Below are 16,504 nucleotides of genomic sequence, written 5' to 3'. Positions count from 1 at the left end.
CCACGAGCCTGACGGGAAAATGACCACCAGTAGGTACCCGTAATTGCGATTTAGGTGCTTTGCCGCCGCCCACTTGTTACATTTCGGCGCAGACTGCTGCGCACCTCTGCTCTAATCTAAGTTTGCATGAATCGACTAATTGTTATGTATCAGTTATACGATTTAGCAAGGATATGGGTTTGAAATCCTGCCGCCGGGTTGTCCGCAGGGTTCAAGAAGAACCGGAAGAAGCGCGGTCACGTCAGCGCGGGCCATGGCCGCGTTGGCAAGCACCGCAAGCATCCAGGTGGTCGCGGTAACGCTGGTGGTCAGCACCACCACCGCATTATGATGGACAAGTACCACCCTGGCTACTTCGGCAAGGTGAGCTTTCACCTTTGCAGAGGGATTTGGAGCGCAGCTTCAGCCACGTAACAGTATGGAGCTTATAGCCCGGCGGGAAAGTCGTTTGTGAAGGAGCCTTGGTCGGCCGCCGCAGCATTGAATTCACACTTTTGCACCCAGCATTATGGATTGACATTGCATAACAATACAAACTCTATCCGTGAAGATCAGGCAGAAATTCTTTGGCGCTGAAAATTCTGCACTGAATGCACCTCAGCAGCATATGTCGTGTGCCGCGAAAGGTAGCCTTACGGCTTGGTGATGGCTGCCATTCAGGTCGGTATGAGGCACTTCCACTATGCACGGAACAAGTACCACTGCCCCATCATCAACCTGGACAAGCTGTGGACCCTGGTTGGCGAGGAGGTGGGTGGTATAGGTTTCCAGCATCAAGGTAGTCGGGCCATATCAACCTTGGGTGAATTACAAGGGTGGGACCTAGTGCGGCAAGCATCTTATTCGGGCGTATGAAGCGCTTTAAGGCTTCCGAGTCAACTCGGTAACCGTGCGTGACAGCGGTGCTAGACCTTGGCATGGAACATGGCCACAAAACGGATGCTGAGAAATGCATGCCATGGGAACAGCTATACCTCGTACCACTATGGGGACTTGCATGTTCGATGTATGGCTGTCACCTGTCGGTTGAACGAGACCGAATGGAACGGAATGACATTGCAGGAGTAGTACTCTATCAAACCTGTACCGAGTGCGCGTCTTGCCATTGCCCGTACAACATTATGGAAAGGGGCACACCGCCATTCCTTCGCACACATAATCGTGCTGAAGTGAAGTGCCTAATGCGTGCCGTGGTTTCCAAACGGCTGCGGCAATGGGAAGGACTCTGTAATGGTCTGGGTCTCCCACGCTGACGTGGAGAGTCGACTATAGTATGAGCCCCAGCAGCCGAGGATCGTTAACATGAACGTCCCGTCCTGGTCCACGCACAACACATTTCCTCCCGAGCAGGCTCGCGAGCAGGCCGCCAAGGACAAGAGCTCTGCTGCCGTCATTGATGTGACGAAGTATGGCATTTCGAAGGTGCTGGGCAAGGGTCAGCTGCCTGAGCAGCCGGTGGTGGTGAAGGCCAAGTTCTTCTCTTCGCTGGCTGAGAAGAAGATTCGGGCTGTTGGTGGCGACTGCGTTCTCACTGCATGAGCGTTGCTCAGTGGCCCCGTGGTTCTGGCGTCCTACGCGGTTAGCCTGCACCGCTGTCCTGACAGCCAGTTTGCAGCTGCTGCATTGCGCCAGGCCACTGACCTGAGGGGCTTTTGACCTCGTGTAACGTGTGAGACACAATCGCGCTCTCCCACCACGCTCCAGTGAGAAGAGTTGTATTACGCTGGTTTATTCAGCGTACAGCCCTGTCACAGCTACTTGTGCTCGAAAAGTCATGGATTAACGAACTGCCTTTCCTGCCTTTTGGGGAAGCTAAGGAAACGGGAAGAAATGTAGCCCTAAAATGTTCTAGGCATGGAAAATGGGTCGCCACGCGTGACAAGCGCCGTCTGCGATATGAATTATTATGGGTCTTGAAAAATGCATGCACACGTCTCCCTGACACTCATGTAGAAGCTCTACGGCAACAGGTCATGGAAATCGGAGCCGAGCAGCTGCGGAGGGCTCATAATGTACAGGAGGTCCAGAAGAAAAGTGGATGAATGCCGGCGGGATAGCAGAGCCCACACAACTTTAAGGAAAGCCATCCAAATCCAGCCGCCTCTACCAACCAAGCATTGCTACACGCACCGGCATAACCATGTACGGCGGTCAGAATGCAACTGCAGCGCAGCAGCGGCCTCGGGGCGGCTGGGGCGGACCGTCCGAAGGGGTTAGATGCGAAGGGGGGTTCGGTCATGATGACGCGGACAGCGGGGTCGGTCGCGGCTGCGAGGGTGCGGACAGTGGGGTCAAGTTACACTTTGGAGATGCGTTCGGTCGATGGCCGAGGGTACCCCAAGATGCGAAAAATTAAACCTTACTGCAACCCTCAGCAGGGTGCAAATGAAAACAGTAACGGACAAGACACATCTGATCACTGATCAGCGAAAGGCAAAATGCCGGAACCGGTCCAAAACCTGCGCCGATCAAATGTATGATGCCATCCTCTACAGACTCAGGTTGCCTCGCTTCTTTTCATCTAGAGCCAACAACGGCGAAGCTGTCGAGGCGCTTTTGCATTATAAAGACGTAACTAAACACACATGCATATCTTTGGAGATGTTGACAAAGATGGGTGCTGCCGTAAGTTTTACTAGGTTTCTGGATCCAAGGAAACCATACAGGTTATTTTAGTTGGCAACCTGCTGCCCGAGCACTAGTTTATATGGTCGTCACGCTGTGCCAGGGTCGCCTGGAAACAGGCCACCGGGGAGCTCGACCTGAGCTTGTTTACATCTTCCTGACATCCGACGCAATCCCTGCTCGTCCTGGCGCTCCTAGTTTAGACTCTCATGTCTCGCTTCTCTCCCAAACAACTCGAAAAATTCCGACCTAAAATTCCCGGCCTATACCTGAGGAATGCACCTCAGTTGCACCCACTCATTCCATCCGAGACGGCGACATGTATGGTTGCAAACTGCACGGTGACGTAATCACGAACGCTTGCGACGTGAATAATACGGGTGTATGGCACATCGAAGCTACCAACTCCCAGGACAACACCACGCGACACTGCATGCCCATGTGCAGCTCCTGCAGTAACGATTATGGAACAATACAACACACAAACGGACCGGTTATACAACCCAACGCCGTCCAGCCGCTCTACTTTAAAAGGATACACACACCCATGCTGAGGCACAGGCCCCCACATTGCGCACCTGCGACAGTTGCAAAGCTACAGCCTTATCGCGTGGGAAAAACAATGTAGCCGACGTAACGAAGACCCGGAACCCCAAGACACCACATGCATCAACTTGCACAACATTAACGAAACGTAATTACAGTGCTTGGGAATAAAAGTATTTAACAATGTAGTTTTGTTCTCCTGGCGCAGGTTACCAAGCTATGCTTAGATCTATACGACGAGTTGGTCCCCCTATCGTGCCGTGAAACGGACACGGCACGGACGACGGCACACACACGTCGTGCGATCCTTGCTTAACGAAGCAGCAAAGGGGCTGTCGACGCATCGCCAGCGTCGCCGGCCGCCACCAGCTGCTGCAATCCCACCGGGCCCGGTGGTGAGGACGTCTCCGCCTCCTGCGGGCTGTCCGCGCTGTGAAACCAGACACAACAGATATGGGCATAAACCCAAGGCAAAGGTGCATTACGAAGGTTAGGAGCTTGGGACTCAAGTCCAGCCACAAATCGGAACAGGAAACCGAACGCCATGGTGGCCAAGTCTGCTTCCCTGCTTCCCGCTTCTTCCATGAACAGGTCACAGCTAGCAATGACGAAGTTTCCTGCAGCGCCGACCATCCGGCGGCATTCCGCAATAGCCCCCATCCAAACAAAAGTGGGGCTATCCATAAAACAACCGTGGCCTAGCCGTATTTATACCCCAATACCACGAGTGAAGGTCATTATTAACATGCGTAGCGCCATGCACTTCCTCGGCCCCCACCACCACCCACATGGCACGCCATATTTCTTTCCTGCACCTGCAAAAAATCTTTCATTGGGCCAAAGCCGTTCCTTCCTTGGCACACAAGTCCTAACAGGGCCCCCCAGAGCGAACCCTGGGGGACTCAGCAGGTTACCGCTCACCTGGCGTTTGCAGCGTTGAACAGCAGGGGCTGCAGCGCAATCGGTGAGCTGCGTGCCACAATGGGCGGCGCTGCCCCCGCGTTTGCGACCACCGATTCCATCATGATTGCCGTATCCTCCTCGGCAGCCGGCTTCTTCTTGTCCAGCGCGCCACGCATACAGCTGATAACCACGGTCCACGCGAAGGACACGCCCGCCACTACGTGCAGCAGCGTTTCGAATGTGCATGCGTTGGAAAGTATACACGAGGCGCTTCAGCAGGAAAACGAAACCGAATCTTTAACTCATGTTAAACTCATTACCGCCGACCCAGACACGCCACCGCGTGGCCCGGGCGTGGAGAGGCAGGGGGAAAGGGCGATCAGGGCGTCCGAAGAGGGACACTCGAATTTTGGTGCGGATGAGTGTGTGGACACTGACCGTGACCCATCACCCTGTCACAGCTCCGAGACGTGCGGAACCAAAGTTATGGTCCCCTAAAGGGAAACAAAAAAGTTCCAGATCTTTGACCTTTTGTTATAATATAAATTACAAAATGATTCGCACCCGCACCCGCCCGTGGCAATGTGCGGGGCTCCCGTTGAGCTGCACTCCCGCAACACTTTAATAATTCTTGATATTTCTTTGCAAGGAAGCGTGATCTGCGGTGATCTGCGGTTTAGCCAAGGTGGAGGGTCCACCCCTGCGTCATGCTGCTTCGCATCTATTTAGCGTGTTGAAAATGTACATAGCACTACTTGGCGCTGCATTGCACTTCGTTGCGCCTTCGTCCACGCCTCTCCCTCCCTTCCCTCAACAGTGTGTGACGGCCCATTCTCAAGAAGGGCTTTCAATGACCCCCCCCTGGTTCCAATCCTTGCCTTGTGCAAGGGTTTTCCCAATCTTACCAAAGGGGATGCGCAGGTGCAGCGGCACGACGGTGAAATTCACCATCTGTGCGGGGACCCAGATCATCCACAGCGCCTTGCAGTTATCCCACAGGTGCTCGCGATACTCCGACATGGACTCCGAGAGGGGCTTGCCCTCCACCATGCCCTTGAGGGTGTAGAAGCTCGGGAAGTACAGCACCGGGTGACTGCAGGGACGATTGATGCACCCCGGTCAGCACACGCGTCTCCTACTTGCAAGCTGACAGGACAGAAAAAGGGGCCTTCAAGGGGGCCGCTGGCTCGAACATTGTCGGATGCCGGGGGGAGATGCACATCATGGAGCAGAATTGTATTGGGTGCCGGGTGCCCAGCAACGGTTCACACGAGCAACTGCCGTCCTTGCACACCCCAAGCATGAGATTACTCACTGAATGCATTGATCAATGAATGTCTTCACAGGTGCTGAGCCACGGTGGCCGACGAGCGCTGTAATTGGCTTACACCACCGAACGAACAGGTCGTTGTAGAGGTAGTACTGCCAGCAACCCTACGGGAAAACGGGTAAGCTTAGCTAGGGTTTATGGTCCCCGGGCGCACTCAGCGAGGCGTCATGCTGATTAAAAACCTACAAGGTAGCCAAAGCCGAACAATACAAACATGCCGTGGCGACGCCAGTCCACTTCCTCTCGACGCTCAACTATCTGCAAGATGAGAAGCAAGATGAGCAACTTGCTGAGGAGACGGTCTACCAGGTAAAAGCCCTAGGCAGCGTGTTACCTTTTGCGCAAACAGGTCTGCAGCGCTCGTCTTGATGACCGTAGTGACCACTCCCGTATACATGGGATATTTCTGAGCCGTATCATTATATGCTTTTCCAACAAAGACAAAGGGCGCCTTCAGGACACTTAGGGCACGCCGCAGAACAGGCATGGTGGTGTAGGGCTCCTGACAAGTTGTGGCTAAAGCACAACGGTTCTCCAAGCAGCTGCAGGGCGCTGACCTGTCTACTGCAATGCCGCCAGCGCAGCGGCTCTATTTTAGTCCGCGCCGGTGCCTATGCCGCAAGCGCGGCGCAAGCGTCCATTTTGTCGAGTGCACTACGGTGGACCGCGGAGGCTAGGATAAACGGTCAAGGCTTGTCTCGGGAAAATACGGAAATGGTCTCAAGAAACAGAAGGCCTTGGGTAAGCAGGACAAGGTCAACGTGTCAAATGGAAGGTGGAGCGTAGATTGTTGCCAGCAGCACAACGTAGTGTACTGTGATATGATTAGGAATAAAAATCTCGAACCAGAATAATTGGAACTGGAAGATGCATGGTCAATGGCAACAAGTCGACGCAAGCCCAAAGCCGTACAACGTGCCAGAACGTGACAAGAAATTCCGTGGCATACTCAGCCATGGTACGAAGCTCATCACGAGTTAGCTGTTATCTAACTGTAAGGGACGGTCGCGTGTTCACAATGCAGCCACGTATAATCAAGATAATTACAACAATTTTTCGCCTGGCCGGCGCCGCCGTCTCATTGGAAAAACACTGTTATATAGTTTGCAAGATATCAGCAAATTCCATATGGGGAAGGGCCTACGTGTTGTAAGTACCGCAGTTCCTGAAACGCACGCCTTGAAACGGGTTGCGGTGTATCTTGGAGTATGAATACGGCAGGTTGAGACATCCTGGTCACCCCTCATACTGACTGACGGGCTCAAACATTGCTTATAGAAGCACGGGTTGCAGCAGCTGGCCTTTGGGCTGCTGTTACAAGGGCTTGCAGACTCGCCATGGAGGCGTTGCTACGTTTACAAGTACCAAGGCTACTACATTGTGCCGAATGATGTATGAATGATAAAAGAATCAGTAATGGTTCAACAATATCACTTGTAGCCCCATGCCGGTAGTGCCGATATCACTGCAGGCGCTATGCGCCCAGGCGGCCGAACAGTCCCGAATCCTCGTTGCTAGGATCATGGGAATCATGGGAGTGGGCGACAGACACGATGTCGCAGGGGTAAGAGGATGTGGCAGACATGCATAGGTGGGTAAGTCGGCGAACGTGGGTAGGTAGGGTTTTCCGGCGAGTGTACGGCATCTAATAGTCCTTGGACGCCCCAGCTTCCAACACTAGAAAGCAAAGCAGAGTGCATCGTATTTTTCAAATCTTTTAAGCGTTTTGTTATTGTTCGTTCGGCCTCACCGTTCGACAGGCACCTAATACGGTATGTTCTGTGGGTGTGGAGGACAGCTTCACAGTATGATGCTCAGGAAAGCTGAATGTGCGCCATGATTGCTAATGCTGCATCAACGTGAAAGTAATTATGCCAAGATGTTTAAATAACACTAGAAAGCAAACGTCAACCGATTATGTATGTTGCACTCAGTTTTCTTACAACTATCTCATAGAGATCTTTACTGTATAACTGTATGGTACATGAAAGCATTTTCAACTTATGGTTGGTTTACCGGTTATGAAGCTTCCTTCAACGACCTAGCTACAGTCTTGCTTTGTGTTTTTCTTTAAAATTAGCTGTCCAGTTTGATAAGGCAGCATGCTGCCGGTATACGTGGGGCATGAAAGCGTACATAGTAGGCATCCCAGAGGAGCCGTGGGATCGGCAGACCCCCAGCAAGGCTTACAGTATGGTTACTCGGCGCCTCATGGCAAGCTTACGCTCTCACAACGACGCTGGATCAGTAGCGCTGTCAGGGTTAGCCTCGTCCTGCTGCTCTTGGCACCCGGATGGTACTTCTTCCGCTTCCGTGAAAGCCCTCAGAGCGCGGCGCTTAAACGCAATAGGAAGCTCTTGGAGTCAGAAGCCAAATCATTTCTCCCAGCATCCGCGTTGAAGAATCTGGTGCTTGTCGCCGGGCATGCGGTCTACACGGGCGTTGACTACTCCGAAGCTAGCAAGGAGTCGTCGTGGTTCCTCGAAGAATACCAAAAAGTCAAGGGTGAGCACTGAGCAGCAGTCATAAACCGGGGGGGAAAACAAAGGGTCCAAAGGTCAAGGTTCAGGCGAGGGGAAGTGCGAAGAAACGGAGACAGCCGCCAAAGCCACGCTTTGAATTTTACGGGGAAATGATCATTTGTTTCCCGGTGCTACAAGGGAAAAATAAGGCTAGCTTACGTCTGCTCCCCCTCCCTTCCCTTCAAGACCCTAATCGCATTTCCTCCTTGATCGGGGCCCCTGTGCTGTCATCCTTCTTATCCCTTGATACGCAAAATTTTCTCACATCTCCCCTTCCCCCAAACCTTAACCGCGCTGCGGCATCCCGCGTCCGGATATGGTATCGAACAACGTTTCAGTCTTTTTTCCTTAACCCTCTTTCCCCACCGACAACTACACACATACACACCAACTGGCTTTTTTTCCTCTCCTAGCAACAGCCCACCACCCAATCCTCTTGATCTTTACCTCCGAAACCCAAACCTCCTCCCCTTCGGACCCCAAAACCCCGCACTCCCCGCCAGGTGAGGCGCAGTCCTTCCTGGACCACATCCAGCTGGGTATCGAGGAGGCCGCTTTGGACCCGGACGCGCTGCTGCTGTTCAGCGGGGGGCAGACCCGGAGAGCGGCGGGACCTCGCAGCGAGGGGCTGAGCTACTGGGTGGTGGCGGAAGCGGCGAACTGGTTCGGACGTACCGAGGTGGGGGGGAGTGGGGAGGGAGTGGGGAGGGGAGGTGGAGGCCAGGAGGGGTAGGGGGGCTGTGCGCGTGGAGATGGGGCAGGGAGACGGGATGGACTGGGCAGCTGTTGTTGGGAAAGGTTGATGTTGTTACCTGAGGACCTGCAAGGATCGATTGATTTTTTTACCGATGAGGAGGCGGTGCGGTGTTGCGCGGTGTTGTGTTATTGGGTGTAGATTGAAGTACAATGCGATGTAAACTAAGTAGGGTTGCGGATTATATAAAGCGCATACACCTCTCTTTTTAGCTTACATCAAAAACTTCCAACAAAAGAAATTTGCTAAAAGTTGTGTCCTGACCTGGCGTCTTCCCTGCTCTATCTAGGTGTAATAACGCCATTGTACGGCATAGTACGGCAAAAGGAGCACAAAAACACCTTTCGCAGAACAATACACCATAAACCGTAACAGTGTTTGCGAAAAATTGGCACAGCAGTTGCATGACAGGGTACACGTCCCAGCTGTTATTGCTATGACTTTTACAACGGACTTCTGCCGTACAAAACACGGTGCTATTTCCCTATTTCCCAGGTGCGCAACCGAACCTTCACGGAGGAGCACGCCAGGGACAGCTTCGAGAACCTTCTTTTCAGCTTATGCAGGTATAGGGGAACGTGGGATGCGCAAGGGGACCAAAACTCCGCCCTCTACTCTTTTTTAAAATGGGTTTGCTCGTCATTGAGTCAAGAGTCTCTGCGGGTTGGACGTCCAGGGCCCCCTCGCTGCAGGGAGTGGGGAGGTAAGATGGCGCCGGAAGGATGGCGCCGGAAACCTTACTGCCAGATGCGCCCGATTTATGTGCTGATAAGGCCCATTAGTGAGAGGGGAAATGGGTGCCGTACGCGAACGGGTGGAAGATCGTTCGTTTGAGGTACACGTGTCGAAATGGGAGCATGTTGGCGATGTGGGTCATATCATTGCCTGCGTCAAACCGGAATGGAAAAAATCAAAATGGGCTTTTTGATTTTATAACAACACTCAGTTTATAGCAAAGCTACTCAGTTTTATTTATTTACCGTTGTGTTTACCGTCGTGTGTTATTGACCTAAGCTATGGGCATGAAATGGCGACGAAGTTACATGTGGCTGAACTGGGTCCATGCGTGTGTGTCTGTCTGTGTGTTGAATTACGCACGCAAATATGACATTGAGGCGAAGACGGCTATGGGCCAAGTTGGCGTGGTGTGGAACTGTTCGGAAGTAGACTAATTAGGCAACATGCACGTGAACATCGTTTCGGCATCTCTGTGGCAGCTCCGTGCCAGACCTGCCCTGGCCACAGCCGCGAACTGCGAACTGAACTCCGTAATTGAAATTCCCGCCCACTAAACCAACTGAACCGAACTGAACTGGTCTCTTAACCGTCAACCACAACTCCTAACTGAATCTTCGGCCCTGTCCTCCTGCCGTCGTTCACCCGTCGCACACTGGCCAGGTTTTATGAGCTCACCGGGCATTATCCCGAACTCATTACCGTGGTGTCGTACACGTTGAAGGAGGCGCGGTTCCGTACACTACACCGGCAGGCCGTACAGTGGCCTGCGGAGTACTTTCGGTTCGTGGGGACGCCGGTGCCGCCGGATGCTGTGGGCGCCCAGGTGGGTCGGTTGGCCAGTGCCTTGTTGAATGGGACGGTCATGGGGATTGCGGCGTATTGCGGAGGAGTTGTCACCACACCCCGCAAAACCCCACCCCTCCTCAGCTACTGCTGATGCTGATGCTGCGGCCCCTCCCTCCCCTTGCTGCCCCCTTCACAACTCCGTGCACGTAGGAGGGCGAGGCTCGCACCGTACGCGCCTTTGCGGCTGACCCGTACGGTTGCGGGGGCGACCTGCTGGCTAAGAAGCTGCGTCGGGACCCCTTCGCGGTGGGGCCCATTCACCCGAGTCGATGCCCGGAGCTGCGCGCCCTGCTGTCGTACTGCGGACCGGACATGTTCCCGGGCCGGCTGCCCTGGGGCGCCAAGGATTGACCTGACCTGTTGGGGTTGTGGGGGGGGGGAAGGGGGGGGGGAGGTGCGGGTGAGGCTGACTGCCTAGGGAGACTCTTCTCAACTGCCCGAAAGCTCTGATTGTTGAAAAAAAGGAACTATCTTTTTTTCAGCTTCCAGCAGTGAGGAGACGAGATGGTCGACAGCGATTCCCTGGACGATTAGGTGACTAAAATGTCCGCACACAATGTCCCCTCGTCGTGGCTCAGATCGTTGGAAACACACTCCGGAAGGGAGCTGTTGCGCAAGCGTTCGGAAAATGGAAAAGTAAATGGACCGGATGTGTTAGAGTAGGAGTAGACCGTCAGGCGTGTCGGAAGTCAACGTGGCTGCTGTGTGATTGACGAAATATGAACGGGCGTTCAAAAAGCGGCGCTGGAGTTTGATGATGCATCGTAGTTTGATGGACTGTGGAGTGGGGGAAATGTGTGCGTGTGTTACATCGTGATCTGAGTCGTGGACAGGAACTGGTAAGGATGACACACATGACTAACTCACGTGCGTCTGTTTGTATGTATGTATGTATGTATATAGGAGGACCCTGCAGGGGCAGCCTTCCATTCGGCTCGATTGACAGACTGACTGACGGACGGACAGGCGGACCGACTTTGCTAGCGGCGGGACAGCGCTCTTGGGGTCGCCCGGCCGGGTGGCACGCACCGTGGCGGGGCATGGCCCCTAGAGATATGGAAACGTTAATCTTTGTGGGGTTACGGGGAAGAGCATGACGTGGGAGTCTCTAGTGCAAAGCGCGCGCGCGTGTGTGTGAGTGTATGTACGTATATGTGCATGTCTGCAATGCCGCGTGGAGCGGAGAGTGGACTTGGAAAGGGTGCGTGCGGGTTAAGTTCGTATCTAGGCAGTGCGACGGTGAGTAGGAGTTCGGAACTGGGTTGTAACCGTATGGAAGTGTGTCTGGTGCGGGAGAGCAGGCGGGTGGGCCATGGAGGACCTCAATGCTCCGCCGATCCGGCAGACGGGTGGATGCGAAGAGTGGATTATGCAATCTGCCGTTCGCCGGAGGCTCCGGATGATGTTCTTGTCGAGGCCCCGGATGATGTTCTTGTCCATGTGGCAGGTTAGAGCGAAATAATTTTGTCTATTGAGAGCTTCATCTCTCCACGTTTCAAAATACTTCCTCATTGAGGACTAATATTGTCACTGACGTGTACAGCTTGCTTGCCTTGTGTCTGCCTTTGCAGTAGATTCAAAGGCACGCTGAGACTCCAGGCCATGTGACTTTGTCTCCTGTTTGAGCGTCGACATGAAACTGATAGCGGGGCAGCGGTAATACGGCCGTTCACGAGTTAGCGATGTCGTGATTCAACGGAAGCTAACCTCTCGTACATTAAAAAACACAAGGTAACTCTGCATGACAAAAGGCAGCTACGTTCATACGTTTTCCACGAGTTGTATTTAATCGCACAGCGCAATTCCTCGCGTACAGAAAGCTTAGTAGGACGCAAGCTTCACCTCGACGGAAGGGCCCATCATAGAAGCTACGGTAGCAACTCCTGATTTCTACGCAAAGGATGGGTGAAGCAGGCTCGCTGGGTTCCAGCGCGGGACCCGCTCAGCCCTGCGAATCCGAGAACGTACCTGGGTTGCTTTCGCTACCCATGGAAATACTTTTGCTCATCATAGATTACCTTCCAAGGCGTTCCTTGCCAAATGTACGTTTGGTCTGCCGTAAGTTAGAGACAGCTACCGAGATGACTATGAACCGCCTATGCATCTGGGTCGAGGGCCACCCTCGGACTTCGGAGACACACCACCTCCTACGCATCAATCGCCCAGGCCTTTCCCAAGGTGCAGATGCGGCTGCCTTGGCTCCGGCTTTGTTACCCGATACCCGCCCCCAGCGCGCCCAGTCGCCAATGGGCAGCAACACTCCCCCCGTCGCTCCGCCGGGCTGGACACGCCATGTTAGCGAGCTGCACCTGTGCCTCCGCACCGATCCGCCACCGGATTCGCAACCCCCGGGCCAGCGCCAGCCACCCAGGGCTCCCGGCAATGCGCACGTGGCTGTGCCATGGGCCGACGTGCACCCGGACGACGTAGATTTCGTTGCAGCCGCCGCACCCGCCGCGGCCGTCGCGCAGCCCCTGCAGGCGGTCCCCGCTCAGCTGCAATTCCAAATCGAGCTGGCTGGTGGAAACGTTGTCGTTCACGCTCATCACGTGGTACCGCCCCCTCCTGGCGCCGCTGGCCAGCTACAGCCGGCGGCCGCCGCGGTAGCGGCGCCTCTGATCCAACAACAGCAGCAGCAGCCACAGCAGCAGCCACAGCCACAGCCACAGCAGCAGCCACAGCCACAGCAGCAGCCACAGCCACAGCAGCAGCCGCAGCAGCAGCCACAGCAGCAGGCAGTAGTCTGGGCGCAACAGCTTGCGCACCAGATTCACGAGCTTTTGCAGCAAGCAGCTCAGCAGGACCCTGGCAACATCGCTGGAGGGGAGCAGGCGCTAGTGGAGCAAATGGAGGCGATTCTTGCGGCAGCGGCTGCGGCTGGCCTGCCACCGCCGCCAGCGGCGGCGGTGCTTCCGGCTGTGCCCTTGCTAGACGGACTGGAGGCAGCTCAGCAACCGCAGCAGCAAGAGGATGTGATCCCGGAGGGGGCAGATGCTGCACCTCCGCTATTGCTGCCACCGGCGGCAATTGCACAGCAGCAGCAGCAGCAGGAACAGCAGCAGCAGCAGCAGGAGCAGGAGCTGTTAGACGCACAGCAGTATTGGGAACCACAGCAACCACATCAGCCGCAGCCGCAGGAGGATGAGATGGCTGAAGCAGGAGGAGCAATGGCAGCAGCAGCAGCAGGCAGTGGGCCGCCGCCCACTGGCGCCCCAACGGCACCCCAGCAATCTGGGTCGCATGGGGCACATGGCGTAGCGAGGGAGCCGAGCGATGGCACATCTGCAGCCGTCGTTGCCACGGGAGGAGGAGCGCTAGGCGTTTTGCAAACTCCGCAGCAGGAGCAGCAGCAAGAGTCGACCGACATGGTTCTGGAGCCCGGCGGCTGTGAAGGGGGGCCATCGGCGCCGGCGCGGCGGCGGCCCAGTCGCCTTCGCCCGGAGGTTGTCCTGAACAATCGTTTGGCCGCTCTGACGGTGAATCTGATGCCGTACCTTTGTCGCTTGCGCGTACTCAGCTTTGAGAACGTGCCGCGGCGCTGCCTGGCCGCCGCAGGAGAGCTGGCGGCGGCGGCCGCGGGCCTGACGGAGCTCCGCGTTGGCCGTACTGATCCGCCGGAGCCTCCGCTGCCGCTGCCGCTGCCGCCTCAACCGCAGCTGCAACCGCAGCTGGCGGGCGCTGAAGCCGCTGGCGCGGGCGGTGGCGGCCATGACGCCTGGTTCGGCCTGCTCCACGACCATCACCACCATCTGCAGGCGGCGCATCACCACCTGTACCAGCTTCACCAGCACCTTCTGGAAGCTTTTGCCGATTTGCATGATCTGCACATAAATAACCATCCCGCAAACAACCCCGAGCAGGACGTGCTCATGGGAGGAGACCATGATGAAGAAGGGGCTGCGGGGCCGCTGCCGCTGCCGCCTGGCGACGGCAACGGCGGCGGCGCAGACGACGGCGGCGGCGCTGATGACGGCAGCGAACATGGGGCAGAGGTTAGGGAAGAGGATGAGGATGAAAACTGGTTGGAAGTGCCCGAACCTCAGGCATTAGCAGTGGAGCCAGCAGCGGCGCAGGATGCGGCGGACGGGGGGGACCAGCTGGAAGAACATCAGGAGGCGGCTATGGTGCCGGAGGAGGCGGACACGCAGCATGAGGGCGAAGAAGGCGAGGCGGAGGCAGCGGGGGTCTCCCAGCAGCGGGAAAGAGGCGTCCGCCGCTTTGGCGGTGCGTTGGCGGTGGACGCAGTAGATGCGGAGATGGCGGACTCCAGACTGCGCTGGACGATGCCGCCCCAGGAGCAGCAGCAGCAGCGGCGGCAGCGGTGGTGGAGTTTGAGGCGGCTGTCACCGTCCGCCCTGGGTGACGTACGGCCTTTGGGATCGCATGGCGCGGCGGCGGCGGCGGCGGCGGCGGGACATGAGGCCGGCGGGGCGAGCGGCTCTAGAGGTGGGATCGCAGTGCCGGCGGCCGTGTCGGCGGCGGTTCAGGTTGGTGATGTGAGCGAGGCGAGGCATGGCGACGCCGGTGGTGAGGCTGCGGACCTGGCGGGTGCAGCGGGTCCTTCCGGTGCAGCGGGCAGCGGCGGCGGCGCCGCCACCGGTATCCTGGACGGCGTCGCGGACGTTCCTGACTTGGCGCTGTCGGAGAGATGGCCAGCTGGTGGAAGAGAGGGCTTGGGCGATAGCGACGTCAGGGAACTGCGTGACGCCGGTAGCGGCGGCAATGGTGGCGGCGGCGGCGGCGGTGGTGGCGGCGGCGGTGGCGGTGGCGGCGGCGGTGGTGGCGGTGGCGGCGGCGGTGGTGGCGGCGGCGCCGGCTGCAAGTACGAGACTGATGACGATGAGGACGATACGGACCCGAAAGCGGAGGAGCTGGAGTTGGAGTTGGAGGGGGGGGAGCGGCTGTTTTGGTCTCGTGTGGCGTCCCTTCCGCAGCTGCGTACGCTGGTTCTTAGAGGCGGGAAGCTGCGGGCTGCGGATATGGCGGGACTGGTGGCGCTTACGGGCCTGCAACAGCTAGTGGTGAGCGAGCCGATTCTAGGTGTTTCCTTTCCAGGAATGTTTCCTTTACAACGAATTGAGGTTAATGAAATGGAGGGGGGGTTTACAAAAGGTTAAAAAATTTTACTGTCTTTTGTGTGGGGGTATTCGTGGTGTGGGGCAAGGGTGCCAATCAAGTTGCGTCGTTTGATTCGTCCCCAGTACCCGTCCCACTTTCGGGTGGTGCCTGATCCGTAGCCACCGTTCCGCTTTCCTTTCCAACCCCACTTTCGCCTTTTCCCCTTTGCCGTACTGCTATACAGCTTCGGAACCCCTCTAACTCCGCAAGCCCTACCTTCTTCCCCCGCCGCCGCTCTCTCAGGTAAACCACGTGGTCAATATGCACCCGGGTCTGGCCTGCCTGGCGTCTCTGTCGGGCCTTACTCGCCTCGTCATTGAAGATCTGCAGTACGCTGTGAGTTCTCCCGTACCACCGCTCTGTATGTGTGTAATGTTACAGAGTGGGAGGCTTCTGGGCCGCTTTATCACTTTGTCAGTTCTACGATTTATCATCTTATAGCACCATCCACCACTACCACACTATACTTCGCCATACGAACTGTAAGTCCAAGGCGGCGGGTCCAGCCGTCTAGGACCCCTCCTCATCCATTCACCCGAACAACCGAAGAGACGGAGGGTTCGGCAATCGCCACCAATCCAGCGTGCGAATCTGGTCCATCAACTGTGACCTCAACTCCACATCTCAGCAGCTAGCCATAATCTCGAGCTCCCGACTAATTCGGGGGTCTCCCCAGGAATCGAACCCAGGACCTTAAACCGCGAATCGCGGTAGTGTCAACCCAGACCAGACCAGCTCTGTATGTACACTGTACTGTACGGTACAAATAATAAATGTATTATATAGTGCTGGGAGGTGCAGGTCGTATACGCGCTCGTCTTCTTTTTCTTCTTCTGTTGCTGCTGCTGCTGTTCCTCTTGCTTCCACTTTGATATCTTCACCTCCTCCACCTCCCCCCCCCCCCGTTCAGGGCGGCGCCATCCACGACGAGTTCTGTGGTCTCAGTCGTCTGACGGGTCTCCGCAGTTTGTCCTTCCTGGTGGTGGGTCCCCTGCCCGCGGAGGTGATGGCCTGGGGGGCGCTGTCCCAGCTCACCCAGCTGGAGGTAGGTGGTGGGTGGTAGGTGGTAGGTGGTAGGTGGTGGGTGGTGGGTGGTGGGTGGTGGGTGGTGGGTGGTAGGTG

The 16,504-nt window shown here is 56.2% G+C and overlaps 4 protein-coding genes across 4 annotated transcripts in view; 3 read left to right on the top strand and 1 right to left on the bottom strand.

Annotated features, from left to right (window-relative positions):
• Positions 1-1,685, top strand: rpl27A (component of cytosolic 80S ribosome and 60S large subunit). Its single transcript, XM_002956547.1, has 4 exons — positions 1-29; positions 209-363; positions 661-750; positions 1,351-1,685. Exons 1-4 carry the CDS (start codon positions 20-22, stop codon positions 1,537-1,539), a joined length of 444 nt encoding a protein of 147 aa, XP_002956593.1. The 5' UTR covers positions 1-19; the 3' UTR covers positions 1,540-1,685.
• Positions 1,686-2,235: 550 nt separating this feature from the next.
• On the bottom strand, positions 2,236-6,243 carry VOLCADRAFT_107297 (uncharacterized protein; the record flags this gene model as incomplete). The annotated part of the gene is made up of 7 exons (XM_002956509.1): positions 5,739-6,243; positions 5,591-5,662; positions 5,390-5,508; positions 4,980-5,167; positions 4,093-4,291; positions 3,556-3,601; positions 2,236-2,268 (listed from the first exon to the last, which is right to left on the bottom strand). The coding sequence occupies exons 1-7, from the start codon at positions 5,889-5,891 to the stop codon at positions 2,236-2,238; spliced, it is 810 nt and encodes a 269-aa protein (XP_002956555.1). The 5' UTR covers positions 5,892-6,243.
• Positions 6,244-7,506: 1,263 nt separating this feature from the next.
• VOLCADRAFT_67186 (uncharacterized protein) lies at positions 7,507-10,615 on the top strand (the record flags this gene model as incomplete). The annotated part of the gene is made up of 5 exons (XM_002956546.1): positions 7,507-7,909; positions 8,430-8,605; positions 9,176-9,246; positions 10,079-10,241; positions 10,415-10,615. 5 exons carry the CDS (start codon positions 7,507-7,509, stop codon positions 10,613-10,615), a joined length of 1,014 nt encoding a protein of 337 aa, XP_002956592.1.
• An 816-nt stretch (positions 10,616-11,431) lies between these two features.
• VOLCADRAFT_97570 (uncharacterized protein) overlaps positions 11,432-16,504 on the top strand; it is a gene marked incomplete at both ends in the record, with an annotated part of 9,691 nt that continues 4,618 nt past the window's right edge. Inside the window, 6 exons of the mRNA XM_002956545.1 lie at positions 11,432-11,503; positions 12,496-12,816; positions 13,492-14,952; positions 15,199-15,285; positions 15,626-15,718; positions 16,293-16,427. Coding sequence (XP_002956591.1) covers positions 11,432-11,503; positions 12,496-12,816; positions 13,492-14,952; positions 15,199-15,285; positions 15,626-15,718; positions 16,293-16,427 — 2,169 coding nt within the window. The remainder of the gene's footprint in view (positions 11,504-12,495; positions 12,817-13,491; positions 14,953-15,198; positions 15,286-15,625; positions 15,719-16,292; positions 16,428-16,504) is intronic.

This window comes from Volvox carteri (assembly GCF_000143455.1).
Source record: "Volvox carteri f. nagariensis unplaced genomic scaffold VOLCAscaffold_62, whole genome shotgun sequence".
In the NCBI taxonomy this organism is placed as follows: Eukaryota; Viridiplantae; Chlorophyta; class Chlorophyceae; order Chlamydomonadales; family Volvocaceae; genus Volvox; species Volvox carteri.
This window is presented reverse-complemented; position numbering and strand designations above follow the sequence as displayed.